Below are 19,976 nucleotides of genomic sequence, written 5' to 3' on the forward strand. Positions count from 1 at the left end.
CTTGGTTCTTCAAGTTTATAAAGACCCTTGTACAGTTTATAAATAATGGTCAGCAGGGGGTCTGGTAACACACTCACCTGGTCCAGTTTCTCCGTTTGAGACTTGAGTCTGCACACATTTAACTTCATCTCTCCATTCTCCTCCTCTAGCTGCTGTACCCTGGAGATGGACACACACACACACATATACAGTATTAAGATACAGGTAGTCACTGATGGTGTGCCGTAGGTGTACCTTTTTGTTTGTACTTTTCTGTGCGTGTACTTTTCTAGTAGTTTATCCTGTGTGTTGATTTGTCCCTTCAAGCTGCTGTTTTATACATTTTAGAAGTAGCCTTGTTAAAGTTAGAGGTTCTATGTAGGATTGCAAGTAACTGTCTAACTGTATTTAACTGTTTCTACTGACTGTACATAACTGTTTCCACTAGAGGGCGCTATAGGCGGAGCCACCAATGCTACCACCAGGTGGAGAGTATTTAAAGAGATGTCTCCTCCCCCTCTACCTTTTTCCCACCTGCCTCTCACGGAGAGGAGAACTCATGTGCTGCTGCTTTACCATGCGAATAATAAACCACGCTGATTAATGGCTGAAGATAGAAACCATGCCTCTTGACCACATTATTGTCGCCCCATAGCCAGATTCTGTCAACAGGTTATGGGCCCAGATCACGCAGGGGCGAAATAATAAGGGTAGCAAGTTTAGCTGAAGTATAGGCTAGGTTAGCGCCGGGAGCACCGCGTGGCTAGACGCTAGGCCAACAAGAGCTAAAGCTACGCCCACCATCAAAGAGCAACATGGAATCCAACACGACGATCCTGCGCGTCAAGAGGAAGCGGGGCGCCGACCCCAGCGACGCGCTGCTGCTGGAGCGCAAGCGGACCCGCCCGGAGAGCAGCGCGCAGAGCCCCGGGGAGGCAGCACCGGGGGAGACGGAGCCTGCTGAGCCCAACGGAGGCGAGGGGGAGAACCCCGTCGTAAAACTCGTGGCGACCAAGGGAAGGAGCAAATGGCCCTCATTTAATGGAAAGGCAGAGGACTACGAGCTCTGGGAAGAGCGCATGTTATGCTGCATGCACGGTGTGGGACTGAAGACGACGATCTTGATGGCCCCCACGGGAGACCTGACAGCGGAAGCACAAGCCCTGGACTACAAGCGTAATGCAGACGCATACTGTGAGTTAGCACCACTGCTCTACGACACAAGCTTGGGGCTGATATTCCGCGCCACTAAAGACAAAGGCAGAGAAAGCCTGTGAGTGTTGAGAGAGCATTATATCGGGCAAGGGAGACCCCGAGTCGTGGCCCTCTACATAGCACTAACAGCACTGAAGAAGGGGCACACCGAGACTGTGACCGAATACGTCATCAGAGCTGAGCAGGTCATGACGGCATTGAAGAGTGCAGGAGAAGCACCAAGCAATGGGCTAATGATGGCGATGGTGATGAGGGGACTACCGGAGCTGTACAAACCGTTCACACTCCTGGTAACACACGGTTCAGCGGACATGACGCTGGGAAAGTTCAAGGCCAAGTTACGAAACTTCGAGGCCTCAGAAGATACCCACCCAGCCGCCGCGGAGGCGGGAGAGAAGGTGCTGAAGGCCAGAGCTACGCCAAGGGAGAAGACCAGGCCCATGACGGAGCTGGCGTGTTGGCGATGTGGAGAGAAAGGCCATCGGAGAGGTAACTGCACAAGGACTGTCTAGTGTGGCTTCTGCAAATCCACGAGGCACACAGACAGAGCGTGCATGAAGAAACACGACCAGAGCGCGCGAGTCGCGCATGGACAAGATGGCGGCCATGGACAAGATGGCGGCGACGGTCGACGTGAGACGAATCGAGGCGATGCCCGGAGAGTAGCGGGACAAGAGGGCTTCATCCCCAGGGCGCAGACAGCGTACGTCACCAGGCTAACGCAGCTGCAGCAGGCCCAAAGGAAGGGACTGATCGTGGACACAGGTGCGTCGTCCCACGTCATCAACGACAGGAGTCGGTTCAAGAACTTTGACAACACTTTCCACCCGGAGAGACACAGTCACAGCATGGAGCTGGCAGACGGGAAGCGCACCTACGGGTTGGCGCAAGAGAGAGGAGACGCACAGGTATGCCTCACAGACAGTGAGGGGCGCCAGCGTACAGTGATGTTAAAGAACGCTCTCTACGAACCATCGTTCCCACAAGGACTATTCTCTGTAATAGCTGCTACTGCGAACAATGCCAAAGTGTTCTTCAATGAAGGTACAAATTTTCTTGTAGAGCCCAACGGTACGCGATTTAACATAGAGGTGTACCAGATAATGTATTATCTGCAAACAGAGTGTAATGACAACGTAATAAGTGTAATAATGATATGTGTAACGTGACTGTCAGTCACGATATTCAGACATGGCATGAGATTATGGGTCATTGTAATTACGAGGATTTACTGAAACTGCAAGCAGTGACAGAAGGCATGCACATTGAAGGTGAAAAGCGTAGACCTGACAAAGAATGTGTAGTGTACATAAAGAGGAAGTTTACTCAATCGAGAAACAGAAATCCCACTGAAAAAGTAAAGGTACCACTTGCGCTAGTTAACACAGATCTAGCCGGTCCAGTAAGAAATTAGTCCATATAGGCTTTAGATATGTACAGTCTTTTACAGATGTGTGCACAGGAGCAGTGTTTGTTTACTTTCTCAAAGCAAAGAGTGACACACTCCAGGCCACAGAGAAATTCCTGGCAGACATAGCCCCTTATGGTAACGTAAGATGCTTGAGGTCCGACAACGGAACAGAGTTCACAAACAGAGTTCCAATCACTGTTGAGAAGGAACAAGATAAGACACGAGACGTCATGTCCATATTCCCCACACCAGAACGGAGTGGCAGAGAGGGAATGGCGCACTCTTTTCGAAATGGCTAGGTGTAAGCTAGTAGACAGTAACTTACCTAAGAGTCTATGGCTTTATGCGGTGCAAGAAGCCGCTTACACCAGAAACAGGTGCTTTAATAAGCACACGGGCACCACCCCGTATACAGCACTGACAGGAAAGAAGTGTAATCTAGCTAGAATGCACAAATTTGGATCAGTGTGTTATGCTTACCTGCAGGACAGAGGAAAGCTCGAGTCCAGATGTGAAAAAGGACTCTTTGTAGGGCACGACAAAGGAAGCCCTGCTTTCCTAGTTTATTATCCCGGTAAAGGGGGAGTGCAGAAACACAGGCTAGTCAAGTTTATCACAAAGACAACATGTGAGAGCGAGACACAGACAGAGGAGCCAGAGCTGGACTCCAGAGTAAGGTGTGAAGAAACAGAGACACCTCAGCCCAGTGTACTTAGCACAGTCGTGCAGACAGACAGTCAGCAACCCCCAGAGGGCGATGACGAGGAGCACCCAAGGGTGACGTCACGTGCCCCAAGCAATGGGAGGTATCCCTCAAGGGAACACAAACCCCCAAAGTATCTGACAGACTATGCCCGGAGAGGAAGTGACGAGGATAACAGTACACTTACCACCATTGATTACTGCTACAGGGTAGTCAGTGGGGTACCTCAGACCTTTAAAGAGGCCATAGTGTCCCCTGAATCAAGTAAATGGGAGAGAGCAATGGATGAGGAGATGAGGTCCCTAGAGGACAACCACACCTTTACTCTAACCAAGTTACCAGAGGGCAGACAGACAGTGGGAGGGAAATGGGTGTACTCAATCAAGGAGGGTATTAAGTTTCAAGTTCAAGTTTCTTTAATAGTTGTCATACAGAAGTACAGAATACTTTTATACAAAATGCTTCTTACTGTTACGCTCCAGAGACTGTGCTAGACAAGATAAGTATGAAATAAAATAGTATAGCATGTAAAATAGAAGTAAAAATAGAGGTCACAGTGTTCAGTATAGACATATGTACAATGTTTGATGCAGAATAGAAGTAACTGAGTTACCATACAATATACAATATAAGAGAGAGAATGAGGATCCTGCTTCTGTCAGACCATATATGGAAAGTTTGATTGATTGAAGCCACGCCCCCTTTTGAGATGATTTATGACCATACGCCTTTTCTGATTGGTCGAGGGGTTCAAGGAGGCGGGACTTCCGGTTTCGGAGGGGAGGGACATCCGGTTTCGGAAGGGGCGGAGTTATAGGGGGAGGGACATCCGGTTTCAGATTTTTTTTTCAGAATAAATCAACCGATTGAAATTGTAATTTGTGTGTGTGTGTGTGTGTATGTGTTTTATTGGATAAAGCCAAATGCAAGAGAGTGTTTAGACACTTGTGTTCAGAAAATACAATGTGTCTATAAAGTGTAGAATGTCACAATCTTTAAACACTTGTGTTTTTCTTAAAAAGAAATGTATTGTAGAAACCTGTTTGGCTGTCAAAGTAGGACTGTCAAACTGCAGCTTCTCAGTAGACTGGATGTGTCTCTCAGTCAAACTGGGACCCCTCGCTGTGACATTCCCCCTTCGCTGTGACAGTCACAGAAGGAGGAGGATGAGCTCAGCGAATCAGGGGACTCGAAAACTTCTGTCAAAACCCTGGTAAGTATTGATTTACGACTTGAGGGGGGCTTTAGGAGGCGGGAGAAATGGAAGAGCTCAGCGAATCGGCGAAGTTGAAAACTTCTGTCATTGTTAGGGTATGTATTGATTTACGACTTTGTCTGACTTCCCCTTTTCTGGGGAAAGCTTATGTCACTGTCCCTATAAGGGAGATAGTTCTTGAATGATTTATGACTCTAATGTGTGTGTGTGTGTGTGTGATTATTTTTTAAGAAAAATACAATGTGTCTATAAAATGGTTTCTTGGAGAATGCCAAATGCAAGAGAGTGTTTAGACAATTGTGTTCAGAAAATATATGTGTAAATAAAAGAAAATACAATGTAAGTGAATAATAGGCTGATTAATGAAAAAGAGTGATAACTTGTAAACAGGGGTTCTAAGTAACCACACTAAGTATGTATGTATGTATGTATGTATGTATGTATGTATGTATGTATGTATGTATGTATGTATGTATGTATGTATGTATCTATCTATCTATCTATCTATCTATCTATCTATCTATCTATCTATCTATCTATCTATCTATCTATCTATGTATGTATGTATGTATGTATGTATGTATGTATGTATGTATGTATGAATGTATGTATGTATGTATGTCAGCTCTGCTGACCCGGGGGTAAGCCATTTGGGGGTAAGGGTTGTGTTTAAGTCATATGCATGGAGGCCAGGTTCTGCTAGATGGCTACGTCTCAAGGGTGGGGGTGAGGGGCTGACTACAACCACCCCCTAGGTGTCGTAGTAATTAGGTTTTGGTGAAGCGTTTTATTTAAAATAGATTATTTTAAAAAAGGTTGCATTACAGTGTTTTGTATTATTGTTCACATTAATTATTACAGTTAAAGATATGAATAGGTATAAAAAGTTATACGTGATATTTTAGAGTTGTGTTGAAAATATAAAGTTCAGAAAATATGTGTCTGTGGGGGTCTGTGTGTGTGTGTGTGGGGGGGGTGAATTCGGCCCCCTTTAGGTGTTAAAACACCCCATGGTGGCGTGAAGTTTAACAGTTTAAGGGACATCCAGAGTTACAGCAGAAATCTGACATATTTACAGGCAGTTCAAATACATATGGTTTATATTTTTGTAACATGTACATCTACAAGTATTGTATTGTAGAACCATATACTCATAGCATATTTTTAGTTCACACAATGGAAGGGGTCGCTGTAACATAATCTGACCATTGCCTAACTAACCTTACAGTCATGCATTTGTCCTAATAAACTAACCTACACTATAACACGCAACACTTTGATGAATATTGTTACACAGATGATAGAGTTCTATCCTCCCTGATCACCTATCGTACAGAACTTGTAAGTCGCTTTGGATAAAAGCGACAGCTAAATGACTAAATGTAAATGTAAATGTTGTAATACCAACCATTTGACAGTTTGGGACATGGTGCTGACCATCCAATAGAGATAGCTGTAGTTATTATCTCTTATTTCTTATTTCGTAAAACGAATACAATGTATTAAGATATATTAGAGCAGTGCCGTAGAGATATATTAGAGTCTTTGACAAGGTTAAGAGGTTACAGATCAGAGAAAGACTTTTGTCTTGTTTACATCGGAGTCCCCCATTTTCAATTCATAAGGGCCTATATGACATACAGATAGACAGTACTGCTACATCCATACATTTAGGACATACCAGATTGCAAATACACCAGTGTTTGTGATACAAAACAACAAAAAGAGTGATCACTTGTAAGTGTGTGTATGTATGTGTCTGTCCAAGCTGTTTTAACTGTTTCAATAGGGTATTTCATATGTCTTAAATTAATAAATTAAGACTTATTTTTGGATATAGATCACTTCAAAGCACTCTAGCTAAAGTTAACTAGATATCCATGACTGACCCTAGACTGTTTCAATGGTACACCTGTATTTATAAAGCATTTATAGGTCAACTACCGTTTTTACCACGGTTCAAACCTCGACATAACATCAAACCCAATTTATATGTCACAGTATCCAGAAAATAGCACAGAGTTTGGGGGGAAAGGCCTTCATGTTCTCTGATAGCTAAGCCTGTAAAGGATTTCAAAATAATTTTTTTTTGAAACTGTAGGCCCTCAATACCCTATCTGATTTTAAAGTTCCAAATTAAGGGCATTTTAAAGAATGAGACCATTCAATATAGTTTGCTTCACTGCATAACGTGGTGTTATATTTTATATTTATGACCTGACCATCTCTCCCATACCAACCTCCTGCAAATCATTACCTTCCATCCTCTTTTTTACCCCCCAAAACCCATTCAATATAGTTTGCTGTACCTCAAATGTAACCCCAGGGCCCACTTTGCCTTTTTTATGTCTCAGTCTGCTTTTTGTGTATTTTTAGGTGTTTGTTGTTGCTGTCATTTGGGGGCCAGGTCTAGCTCGGAAAAAAGGGATCTATGATCTCAAATGACTACTTGGTAAAAGGTATAGCAACTGTCATGCAGGAATTGCAACTCTAACGTGCTACACACAAGTAAAACAGACATAATATTTGCAAACACTATAGTTCTAAACAGTGTATTACAAAATCTTTGTATCTACTATAGACAATTTGCAGTTATATCAGTGTCACCTGAAAACATGTACATTGGTACATGTAAAAAACATGAGTTTCAAGTTTCTTTAATAGTTGTCATACAGAAGTACAGAATACTTTTATACAAAATGCTTCTTTCTGCTACGCTCCAGAGACTGTGCTAGGCAAGAGATAAGTATGAAATAAAATAGTATAGCATGTAAAATAGAAGTAAAACTAGAAGTCACGTAGACAGTGTTCAGTATATACATATGTACAATGTTCGATGCAGAATAGAAGTAACTGAGTTACCATACAATATACAAGATACTATGCAATACTAATATACAATACTATATAGTGCAAAGCAGAAATGGGGGTGAGGTACAATTTAGGCACAATTTACAATAAGGTGTACACAGGTATGGGGTGTAGTGTAAATCCATTACCAATAAATATAAAGTGTGTTTAGGTGTTTTAAAGTATGGAGAGTGGGTGCTGCAGTGTGTTGTTTTGTTTAAAATGAGTGTGTGCGTTTGGATGTGTGTGTTGTGAGTGCATTTGATGGTTGTTGCATAGTGTTATTGTTCGTTACGTGATAACACATAATCCTATTGAATTCTGAATTTTTTGTTTATTGGTTGAGTGTCAATGATACATTTAAAACAGACAGGTCGATACATGTAAAATAGACGTTTACACAATGATAAGAAAAGCGGTAAAAACAATGTGTTACAATACAGATGTATTTTAGAAGTTTAGTACGGTGACCTGCATTACACAGCATGAAATATTCAATCAACACAAAAGTGACAGTCGAAGGAAATCCAAGATATTGTATGAGGTGTTTTTAAAAGAGGCAAATTAACTATTTTTAGTAGATTGAGTCAATAGTCAGAAGGATCTCTGCATGTAGGAGGATAATGCTAATTTGTCAGGGGGTTGACATATATCACCCCCATGACACCTCACTCCTTTGTAAGACAAACAGCTTTGGTGCTGTAATTACAATGATTAGACTCGTTTTTCTGTTTCCATTTTTATCAGGATGTAAGGGATACAAAATCTATATAATAATAATAAACTGTATATGTATACCACCTGTCATGCAAGAATTGCAACTCAAAAAGGGGTCACAGCTGTAAAGCAGACGTAGCCGTAACGTATGCATAGATAATGTGCACAAAAGAGTAAGACAGTAAGTACACAAATAAAATCAGCATTAAATAGTACAGATAAGGTCTAGATTCTAGAACATTAAAATCTATTATTTTTGGTATTTAGTATAGAAAATTTGTATTTATATCGTTGTCATATGAAAACATGGATGCATCAGATTTAGCAGAAACTAGTTTCCATCTGTACACAGAGAACATGATATCACATAATCCTAGTGAATTCAGATTTTTTATTGAGTGTCAATGATACACTTAAAACAGACATGTTAACCTAGTTTTTTTTACCTGTTTACACAATGATAAGGTAAAAACAAAGTGTTTCAATACAGATGTATTTTTAGAAGTTTTAGTACGATCAAACCCCAAAGGTATTTTCTTTAAGCTGTTCTAAGGTATATTATACAACTAGTACATTTATGAATTACTTTGCAGAACAGCATCTAGTTAAAATTGTTTTCTAGCCACACTAAATAATAAGAAAGCCCCCTGAGTACTACTTTATGCTCTCAATATATCGATATGCATTAAGTCCTACAGTTACACACGATAGGAAATATTCAAACAGCTCAAAGATGATAGTTCTAAGACAAATACATTTTAACTCACTCACCATAGTTGTGTTAGTGCAGACCTGGGCATTGTACGGCCCGCGGGATGATTCTGACCGGCCCGCGAAAGATTACATGATAATAATTTTTTTTTTTTTTTTTTATTAATTTTTTTTTTTTTTATATATCCTTTTTTTTTAACTTTTTTCTTTTCATGTCAACGTTCACACGCACAATATACGCTTAGGAGACATGCTCAGAAGATGTTGGTTCTCTTTGGATCCACCTACATTATGTGAACAGACATTCTCAGTCATGACGTTTACCAAGTCCAGGTACAGATCCTCTCTCACTGATGAACATCTGGCAGCTGTGCTTCACATCTCCACCTCAGACATGCAACCTGACTTTGATGGACTTGTTAAAGCTCAACAGAGACTGGATTTCTCACACTGAATGAAAAAAAAAAGAACTGAAGAACACTAGAATGTGGAAATATAACAAGTGAAATGGGACACTTGATATTTTTTTTTCTTTTTTTTGCACAGTTCTGAAAACATTAAATGTATAATATAGGCATGTAAAGTAAAAAAGGCTACAAAACTGGGACACTTTTCTTTACACAGTTCAGTGACATGTCTTGTTTATTTTTGCTATAAGATGATGTGATGTCTTTAGAAAGCTAAGAAAATCCTTGTTTCAATAGTATATGAAACTCAAAATGCCCTTTGTTATTAATGTTTCACATTTTGTTTATCATTTTGGAAATAAATTCTATTTGAATAAATGATATTTTTGAAAGCTAACCTCACCTTTTAATTGCCAAATAATAACATACACTCTTACCAGGGGTCAAAACAATGCCATTTACTGCTTTTTATATAGAAATAAAATGTATATTATGCATAATTGAGTTTGGAATTTTGGCCCGGCCCCCCAACATATTTTCAGTTGCTCATTCGGCCCCCTGGGAAAAATAATTGCCCACCCCTGTGTTAGTGTGTAGTATGGCTAACACATATGAAAGCAGCATAAAGCCATTATTTATTAGAGTTGTTGTCACAAAGATGAATTGTATTCATTATAACCATGAAAATAATACAATGTAAAGTGATTTTGATTGGCAAGAAGCCTGGGCAAATGTTCGACTCACATCAAGGAACCCGGACCATCAACAAATCAATCTTAACTATATTCACAGGACATACTTGACTCCTATAAGACTGAAAAAAATGGGTCGTATACAAGACTCCAAATGCTCCTTATGTACAAATGGGGACGAGGGGACATTTATGCACATGTACTGGGACTGCCCACCAGTTAAGATATTCTGGAAAGAGGTGACCCAGCAATTATCTTGGAATATACCTGTACACCCCTCTGTATTACTGCTGAATGATGTTTTTGAGTGTGCAGTACATCCACAGCTAAAGAGATTGGTTTTATCGGGTATCACAGTGGCTAAAAAGCTGATAGCATCACGATGGTTCCAATCCAACTGGATTATTAAATATCTCGATGTGATCTATCAAGAAATATCTACAGCAAGAATTTTGGGTCTCAATGAATCCAAAATGACATTGTGGTTAGAAGTGGTGGAGAAAATAAAAGCTAGCATATAATGGTAATGTCTGGTTAGGAGCGAGGGAAAATGGATGGATTATCCAATGGGGGGTCCGGGAGGGGGGGGGGTACGAGCTAGAGCATATGTGTGTAGGTTTTTAGATAACAGGTATTAAGGGTATATCCTATATAAGACAATTAACTAAAATGTGATTTCATTGGATGTGCACTGTCAACTAATGCTTGTATATCTTATCGTGTGTTGTCATGTTTGTTTATGTGTTTGTTTAAAAAAATAATAAAAAAATAAAATACAAAAAATAAAATAAAACAATGTTAGGTTTTACAGTGATTATCTTGGTCACAGATAGGAATGTATCATTCACATTCAATTATCCAAATGTACTCAGTTTGAGTCAAATTTACTCTGTGAAATTTACTGTGTAGCAAAAACAATTCATATTGTTTCAGTGATGGTCTGGTTGATAGCTACATTGTCGACATGTCTTATTTGTACCTGAACGTTTTACTTCGTTCACACAATAAAAATGCTGTTTGTGTAAAAATAATGTATAATATCAGGACTGATTCACTGTGCCCTAGGTAGCGATACACTGTACCCCGTTACAGGGGGTATAGTGGAACGATTATATTTTTGTATGAAACATCTTAAAACAATGAGGCATTTCATTTATAATATCAAAACATGGAACTCTTATGTAGAATGATGTAAAAAGAGTTCTACTAATATATTTCACTTAAAAAACGTGTACAGAAAGATAAATATCCGACCCCGGAGCCCCGTCTGAGTGTAAACAGGTTTTGTAGAGTATACCACATGAAATCCCATATGGTCTAGCGGTGAGGATTCCCTGGTTTCAACAGGGCGGCGCGGGTTCGACTCCTGCTATGAGAATTACACCTTTTCTATACATATCAAATGTGATGGTATGTTTTATTGTAACTCCTTGTCTGTTGGCTGTATGCCTGTTTTATTGCATCACTGCTGTCAACGACATCTAAGAAGGGAGATCCCCTTGAAAGGGTCTTGGGTAATCTCCTCAACACTAGGTCTGAGGTGCTGTTTTCTTCCTATTGATAGGTTTTTACATACCTTTGCAATGATATGTATGACTGTGTTGCATTCATTTATTTTAAATTGTTTAGAGTTTATGGTATTTATGGCTTATTCATGATTTATTGTGAAACTTCTTCTTGAATTGTTTAAAGAAGATGTGTTTGTCCCAAGGGGACATTAATGTATGTATTGTAGGACCTTACAAATAAATATGATTGGATTTGATCAAGGTCCTAACAAATGTTAAAATGTTTTCATGCATTACATTTAACAGACAGTGCCGACATTTCGAAGTTTTAAAGGGATCCAATTCACAGAGCTTAAGATAGTTACACAACTGGATAATATTTTTATTTTTAAACATCTATAACTGTAAGGAGGAACTTAAAATCATTCAAAGCAATTATTACACCTTGAGGTAGAAAAAACGCAGTTGGGTATATTATAAAAATGTATTAAAGAATATTGCAGATCATGTTGTAACCTTTTTTATCAATAATATAAACGTGCATAACATCAATAATATGGTTAATGTAACTGAGGGGTTACAAAACCCTGACTGTATTAAAGATTGTGATAGATTAAACCACTGCTAGGTATGTACTTTAATTACTGGCCAGACAGTACATCGAATATAGATGGTGAACACTCATAAGAACACGGCATTGACAAATAAATAGTATTTGAGGGTATTTTATTATTATGCAACATTAGGTTACAGAATGAGAATTAGGGTCGCGCTTGTATGGCGAAGAATATGCATAAAGTCAGTCAGTAGCATGAGTCACTGGGAATAGCAGGATTCCTACGATGGGTCTAGGTTGACGCCACCTGGCGTATAATAGCAATTATAGAAGGCAGCGCTGGTACCGCCTGGAGACACTGGGTTCCTCTCAGAGTTGTAAGGTCTAGAGGATAGAGGAATGTTCGGATACTCAGTCTGATTCAATGAAGAATAAAGGGACTCCACGTACAGAAGTCAGTCCTTGTAAATCCAACGATCAGCAGCAAAAGCAATAACTGTAATCCAAATGCTCGATAGCAATGATGACAGCTAGCCAGCCTCTGTCCATGAGGCCAGCCCGAGTGTAATCCTCACGAGGTTGAATCCCAAACGATAGTGGAAATCAACGAGGCTCTTCTCCGGGTAACACGTTCCAAATCAATATAATCCAACCAGTAATGGTTCTGCAATCGCCGCCGCTGGTTCTCCTGTGCACATGTCCAACGGTTCTCCGACTAGGCCTCCTCGGGTGCTGGCGACGTATTTAGGCCACACACCCTGGCTAAGGTTCACTAGCTAAACACGACGAACCGCTGGGTAATGCTACACACGAACAAACTGTGGTTGCACGATATACAATAAATGAACGACTATTTACTTCACATTAAACTAGGTCGAACTTGACGTTACTGCATTAAATTCTGACACTTTACTATTCTATTCAAACATGTTCTCAACGCACGGTTGCTCACTTCACTACCCGCTGACTCGGGATGAACTTGATGAACGAACTTGTCAAACACTGCTGCTGTGCGCACCTTGCGCCGTATATATACTTAAGTGGTTATCTAGTCCCAAACCTCAGTTCTTGTCTGGGATCAATACGCTGTCTCCGGGCATGTTACGACATGCCTGAGCTTGTCTTTGAACCTGACGTTGGGGGCTTGCGAGCTGGCGCCTAGGGCGCTATCCAATAAGGAGAGCGAATATTACTCTGGTTCGAACGCAGGTAAAGGGATATTCCGTGTATATATAAATAATATACAATGTATATAAAACAATAAAGGTAGATTCTCAGCTTTAATCTGGCCCTTCACAACAGCCGCCTCCTAATTAGTCCGCACCTAATTAGTTAAGGGAGACAGATTAATAGTCCAGTCAACTGCTCAATGTCTGTTGTGAGGAGTAGGGCAATCTACAAAGTCAGTGGGTCATGATCGTCATCAGGGGAGTCAGGGAGCCTCGGCAACTCTATCAGCCTCGCCACGGGTCGGGTGTAGGTCCGCCCTTGGACAATAACTTCTGCCGCTCTGACCTTCCCGTCGGCACCAGTGATCACTTTGCTTACGCGGCCGGACGGCCACATAGCTCGGGGTAGTGACTGGTCTATGATCATAACGACTGTGTCCACTTGTAAGTTGTCTCTGTCCTTTACCCACTTCTGACGGGTTTGGAGAGACGGTAGGTAGTGGAGGAGGAAACTGTTCCAAAACTGGTCAGCCAATATTTGACTGTACCTCCACATTCCTCGGCCGTTCGATTCTTCAGGTCTGTACACCGTCTGTGGAAGAGCAGGGTCCAGCCGCCCCATCAAGAGAGTGTTGGGGGTGACTGGGTCGACGTCTGCTACATCACTTGAGACGTAACCGAGGGGCTTTGAGTTCAATACTCCCTCGATCTCCGTGAGGACTGTCGTGAGGACTTCTTCCGCCACGGTCTGGGCCCCAAGCACGGCGTACAGAGCTGTCTTTATGGAACGTACTTCTCTTTCTTTAAACTGGAATTCGATCTGATAGGGAGCGAGGTGGGTCTTAAGTTCTGGGCCCATGGCCTGGAAGCTCTCTCTCAGCTCTCTTTCTCCGCCTTTGAAGTTTGTCCCTTGATCAGACAACAACGTAGACGGTTTTCCTCTTCGTGCTGTGAATCTCCGGAAGGACTTGAGGAATGAATCCGTACTCATGGTCTGAAGGAGTTCTATGTGTACTGCTCGGGTGGTCATGCACTTGTATACAATGCCCCACCTCTTCTCTGTCCCTCTTCCTTTCTTCACGTAGAGCTGGCCGAAGCAGTCCACGCCCGTGGAGTGAAAGGGCTTCTCGCCGAGTCGGAGGCAACAGGGAGGCAGGTCGGCCATCATGGGTATACTGGGCTGTGCTCGCCACTTGCGACAGTCTAGACAGGTCCGCTGGAAGCAACGTACTGCTTCTCTTCCTTGCAGTATCCAGTAACGACGTCGGATCTCAGCGAAGACTCTCTCTGCGCCAGCGTGGTGCACATCCTCGTCGTATTTCTTTATGATGAGCTCCGTGACCTTGTGTCGGCTGTTGAGGACTATAGGATACTTGACGTCATCCGTTAAGTCCGGGGCCCGTCTCAGACGACCACCCACCCTGATGAGGCCATGGGTGTCGCGCTGAGGGGCCAAGTGGAGCAGTCTGCTGTCTGAAGGGATTGGCTTTGTTCCCTGCAGGCAGTCTAGCTCATCTGGAAACGAGTCTCTTTGGGCTCGCTGTAGCAGAAGGAGTTCTGCCTCTGCGTAGTTCGATGCGTCAATGTCTGTAGTGGGGGGAACCTCAGGGTGGTGCCACAGGAATGTTTTTAGCTGCGCACTCTCAAAGGTTAGGCAGTCGTCTATGTTAGGGTCAGTGGGGACTGGGATGTGCGTCAGCCCACAGAACATAGATTTCTTGATCTCTGCCTCCTCTTGACTAGCCTCCCGTGGGGTGGGGGTAGGCCACTCCTCCTCCGGGAGCTTGAGGAACTCAGGACCGTCACTGTAGATATTGTGACGTGTGAGGTCATCTAGGGACATCCCCCGTGTGATGACATCGGCTGGGTTTTGTTTGGTGTCAACGTACGCCCAGCACGCTGATCCTACCAGGTCTTGAATCTCTGTGACTCTGACTCCCACGAAGACCTTGTATCTACAAGAATCGGACTGGATCCATGTGAGTACGGTCATGGAGTCTGACCACAAGATTGTTCTTTGCACCGGGATGGTGAGTTCACGTTGGATTAACGTGGCGAGTTGCGCGCCTACCAGAGCTGCGCAGAGCTCTAGACGCGGGATCGATTGTTGCTTGCGGGGGGCTATCCTTGAGCGAGCCAGGATGAAGGCTGTGTGTATTTCTCCTCCCTCCTCTCGGGCCCGCAAGTAAGCCACCAAACCGTAGGCTACTTCCGAGGCGTCACTGAAGACGTGCAGGTCCATCTGGCACGTCTCCAGCCGCACTGTGGGTGGGAAGTAGCTCCGGCGTATGTTCACATTTTGGAGCGAGCTGAGTTCTCTCTCCCACTCTCTCCAGGTGGAAGCTAGGTGGTCGGGTATGGGGTCGTCCCAGCCCTGTTCCTTGTCCCACAGCTCTCGTACAATCATTTTCGCCCGAGTGGTGTAAGGTAGGATACACCCCAGCGGGTCGTATTGACTTGCGAGTGTTCTGTATACGCTCCGTCTGGTGGTCGGTAGAGGGGTCGACCTTCCCTGCTCCGGGGTCAGGGGTGTGTGCTTGTAATGGAGCGAGTCTGTTTTGAAGCGCCAGACTAGGCCCAATGTCATTTCCTGTGCTTCACCTGGGGTGGTCGCCATCCAGGTCTCGCTGCTTGCTGCCTTTGTCTCTGGGGAGAGGCTGCAAAGTACTTGAGGGTCACTGCTGGCCCACTGCCGGAGATCAAAGCCGCCTTTGATCAGTGAGGCGCGGAGCTTGAGCAGGAGGGCTTCGGCTTCTTCTGGCGTCGAGACGCTTTGCAGACAGTTGTCCACGTAGAAACTCCTCTCTACACTTTGTCTGACCTCCTCGTCAGCTTCAGGGTCTTCTGTCACATGTTTTTGTAGTGCGAACGTAGCACAGCATGGGCTGCATGTGGTGCCGAAGGGGAGGACCTCCCATTGGTAGATGGATGGTTGCTCATCGTTGATCCTCTCTCTCCATAGGAACCGCAGCAGGGGCTTGTCCTCCTCCACTAGTCGCACCTGCAGGAACATCCCTTTGATGTCGCCGCTGATGGCCACCTTGTCTTGGCGGAAACGTAGTAGTACGCCGAGGAGAGAGGAGCCGAGTGTCGGGCCGGGCAAGAGTTCTTTATTCAGGTTCTGTAGTCCGATCTGGTAGCTGCAGTTGAATACAATGCGATCCTTGCCGTTGTAGTGGACCTTGTGGTGGGGCACGTACCAGGATTCAGTCGTCTGGTCGGCCTCTTGATTGTCAATTTTCTTTATGTGTCCCGCTGTGATCAGCTTGTCGATCTCAGCGCGGTACACAGTGGCTTGAGTGGGGTCTTTGGCTAGACGCCGCTCGGTGTTCAGTAGATATCGCTCTGTCGCTTCTTTTGAGGTGTGGAGGGTGGGCATCCCCTCTCGCCTCAAGAGTGGAGTTGCGTATCTCATCACTCCGTCGACCTCGACTCTCTTTGTCTTCTGCTCGAGGAGGGCTATGGCATAAGTGTCTTCCTTTGAGCGAACGAGTTTCTTTTCATTCTTAAAGGGCATCGCGTCTAATGTCCATAGCCTCTCGACGTGCTGCAAGAGGGTGGTGTCGTCTTCGTTTATCCTCGTGTAGAGGCAGCGAGTGGCTGTCGGTCGGTTGGAAGACCCGGAGAGGGGGCCTTGTAGTGTCCGGGGTGGCGTCGTCGATGAGCGGTATAGGTAGTTGACGTAGGTGCACGTATTTCTCCGTCAGCTGTGTGATGGGGTAGGTGTACCGTGACAGGCCTATGTCGTGGCTGGTGAAGGCGTTAGTGATGCTATACCGCTTCTCGGGCTGCTCGACCGCTGCTATCGTGAAGGAGACATTTTCACCCTTTATGGTCTTTAGGTCTCTTCTAATGGTACGGATTGTCATTGTTTCTTCGGTACCCCGCAGACCCAGCTGGGCTGCGGCGTATGCGAGGAGGAGAGTCTTTTCTGACCCATCATCTAGGACGGCGTAAGTGTCCATGACCTTGTCCTCGTAGCTTAGGAGCACTCGGACCACCTTCAAGAGCACTCGGGAGCTCCCGCTCTTCGCAGGGTCTATGTACATGACGTTCACTCTCGAGCTGCTTTGGGGTACGGGTCTCCTCTTGTTGCTGTCGTGCAGGACCTCCAAGTGGGCGCCGTCGCACTTGCGGCATCTTTTCTTTAGGCGGCACTCAGCTGCCATATGGCTGCGCGCGCAGCGGAAGCAGCGGCGGTTGGCTTTGATCCACTGACTCACCTCGTCAGTGGTCAGCTTCTTGAAGGTGTCACATTGAGACAGCCAATGTTCATTTTCACAGTACTGGCATGCAATCTTCCACTTCCCCTTCACGTGGGGGGTGCTGTGATTCTTGTGCTGCGGCACTGACTCGGCCTGGTGCATAACTGTCACTGACCGGCGGTTATCATTGAACCTCCGCGGTCCATCTCTTGGGCTAGAGCCACTCCACACGAATGTGTCCAGTCGTAGACTGCTAACTTCCCTTGCGAGGAAAGCAGCCAGGTCTAGGAGGGATGGTTCTGGGCCGTTGGGGTCACAGTGGTCTTTCTGCCGCCGAAAACGCTCTTGGCGGGCTGGAGGGAGCTTCTCCAGTATCCGCTCCACGTTAGAATTTGCATACAGTTCATATCTCCCCTTCTCCTTTTGGGACCCCAGCATCCCCACGAGGGATTGTACCTTGATAGAGAGGTCATCCAGTGCTCTATTGTCTTTGGCTGGGGGGAGGCGGTCGATATCTCGTATTTCTTGGATCACGTAATCCCATATGCGTCCATAGCGCGCGTCGAGGGCCACCAGAGCAGCGGAGTATGGGGTGCTTGTGTTGGAATATGCCAGCGCTATGTTATGCGCTCTGGGCACCTTGAGATGCTTGAGGAGGATGGCATATTTGTACGACTCGTCGTGGACATCGGACATTATAGTCTCTAAACACATGCGTAATTCTGTGTACTGTGCTCTGTCCTCGCGCGTAAAGTCTGGGAACGTCGGTGTGCCAAGGTAAGATGCCATGGATGGCTGGGACACCGATGAGCGTAGGGGGAGAGGCCTCCTGGGCGAGTCTCCCCGTACGGGTGGTCGTGGGTTAGTACTTGGTGGGTACCAGAGGCCGGGTCCCCAGGTGCTGTTCCTCGGTGCTGACTGTACATCAAACTCACCCTTGAGTTGGGTCGGGGGTTTGTAGTGCAGTGACTCGGGGCTGAGGTCGGGGCTGTACTGGGCCTCCTGGTCCAAAGTATGTTTGTGCTGGTGGGCTTGATATCCCTCCTCTTCCTCCTCTAGGTCTTGGAGTCTTCTAGTTAGTCTCTCGGCGACGTAGGTCGGTTCTTCCCGTTGGCTGGGTCTCGTATGGAGGGGAGGGGGCTCGGAGACGTAGGCAGGTTCTTCCTGTTGGCCGGGTCCCGGGTAGCTTTGTCGGGTAGGGGAAGGTGCCCTAGACCCTTGTCGTGATGATCTCCGGGAGCTCCGTGCGGAGAGAGGGGGTGTCGCCCTGGCGATCAATTGTTCTATCATCTGCGCCTGCAGCCGGTCGCGCTCTGCTTCGCACTGTGCATTGGCGGCGTCGCGCTGTGCATTGGCGCGGTCTCGTTCGATGTTCTCTTCCGTCTGAAGGCGCCTCTCCTCCAGTCTGATGCGGTCGTACTCACTCCGTTGTTGCGCCTGGAGGCGCTCTCGTTCCGCTGCAGAGTGTTCGCGCTCGCTTAGTTGTTGCGCCTGGAGGCGCTCTCGTTCCGCTGCAGAGTGTTCGCGCTCGCTTAGTTGTTGCGCCTGGAGGCGCTCTTGTTGTTCGCGCTCGCTCAGTTGTTGAGCCTGGAGGCGCTCTCGTTCCACAGCAGAGTGTTCGCGCTCACTTAGTTGTTGCGCCTGGAGGCGCTCTCGTTCCGTAGCAGAGTGTTCGCGCTCACTAAGGGCTTTTGCTTGGAGTTGAGCGTGGAGGCGCTCTCGTTCCGTGGCAGAGTGTTCGCGCTCACTAAGCGTCTTTGCTTGAAGCCGGTCGCGCTCACCCTGGAGTCGGTCTCTTTCGGTTGAAGCTGTCAGCGTGGCGATCAAGGCTTGCGCCAGTCTCTGGTCCGCCTCGCTGGGGGATGACACTGACGGAGGTGATCGGGTGCTGACAGGGCTTGGTGGAGATCTGTTCTCCTGGCGCGCTCCGAGGTCTATCTCCTGAGCGTGGTACTCTTCTCTTGGTTGTGCGTCGGGTTCTATCCCTGGAGCGCTTTCTTTATCCTGGAGCGCTCCGGGGTCTATCCCGGTGACGCTGTCTGGAGGTATAGTCACGTCATGTCCCACTTGGTCCCCCCCGTGAGCTAAGTCAGTTTCGTTTGAACCCACTGGGGTCTCTACTGGCAGGGTCGCCAAGTCGATAGGATTGGGCATGCTTAAACTATCCGATTTATCCGTATTTAACGTCTGTTTAGATAAGCTAGGGGGTAAAACGAAAGCGAAGTCCTCCAGATATGGAGGTAGCTGACGTTTGCGCTGCGGGCGTTCTAGCTTGGGGGAGCCGCTTGGAGAGTGTTCACCGCTGGCCATGTCAATATTAATATTATATTAAATATTACTGATACCCTCCGGCTCGAAGGACCAATTGTAACTGAGGGGTTACAAAACCCTGACTGTATTAAAGATTGTGATAGATTAAACCACTGCTAGGTATGTACTTTAATTACTGGCCAGACAGTACATCGAATATAGATGGTGAACACTCATAAGAACACGGCATTGACAAAGAAATAGTATTTGAGGGTATTTTATTATTATGCAACATTAGGTTACAGAATGAGAATTAGGGTCGCGCTTGTATGGCGAAGAATATGCATAAAGTCAGTCAGTAGCATGAGTCACTGGGAATAGCAGGAT

At 45.3% G+C, this 19,976-nt stretch overlaps 1 protein-coding gene across 2 annotated transcripts in view; it reads right to left on the bottom strand.

Annotated features, from left to right (window-relative positions):
• rab11fip4a (RAB11 family interacting protein 4 (class II) a) overlaps positions 1 to 19,976 on the bottom strand; it is a gene marked incomplete at its 5' end in the record, with an annotated part of 191,530 nt that overhangs the window by 20,206 nt on the left and 151,348 nt on the right. For both annotated transcript variants that reach the window (XM_084329938.1, XM_084329937.1), the window contains one exon: positions 78 to 159. In XM_084329938.1, the coding sequence (XP_084186064.1) occupies positions 78 to 159 (82 nt within the window). The remainder of the gene's footprint in view (positions 1 to 77; positions 160 to 19,976) is intronic.

This window comes from Notolepis coatsorum, assembly GCF_963971535.1.
Source record: "Notolepis coatsorum genome assembly, chromosome: 14".
NCBI lineage: Eukaryota > Metazoa > Chordata > Actinopteri > Aulopiformes > Paralepididae > Notolepis > Notolepis coatsorum.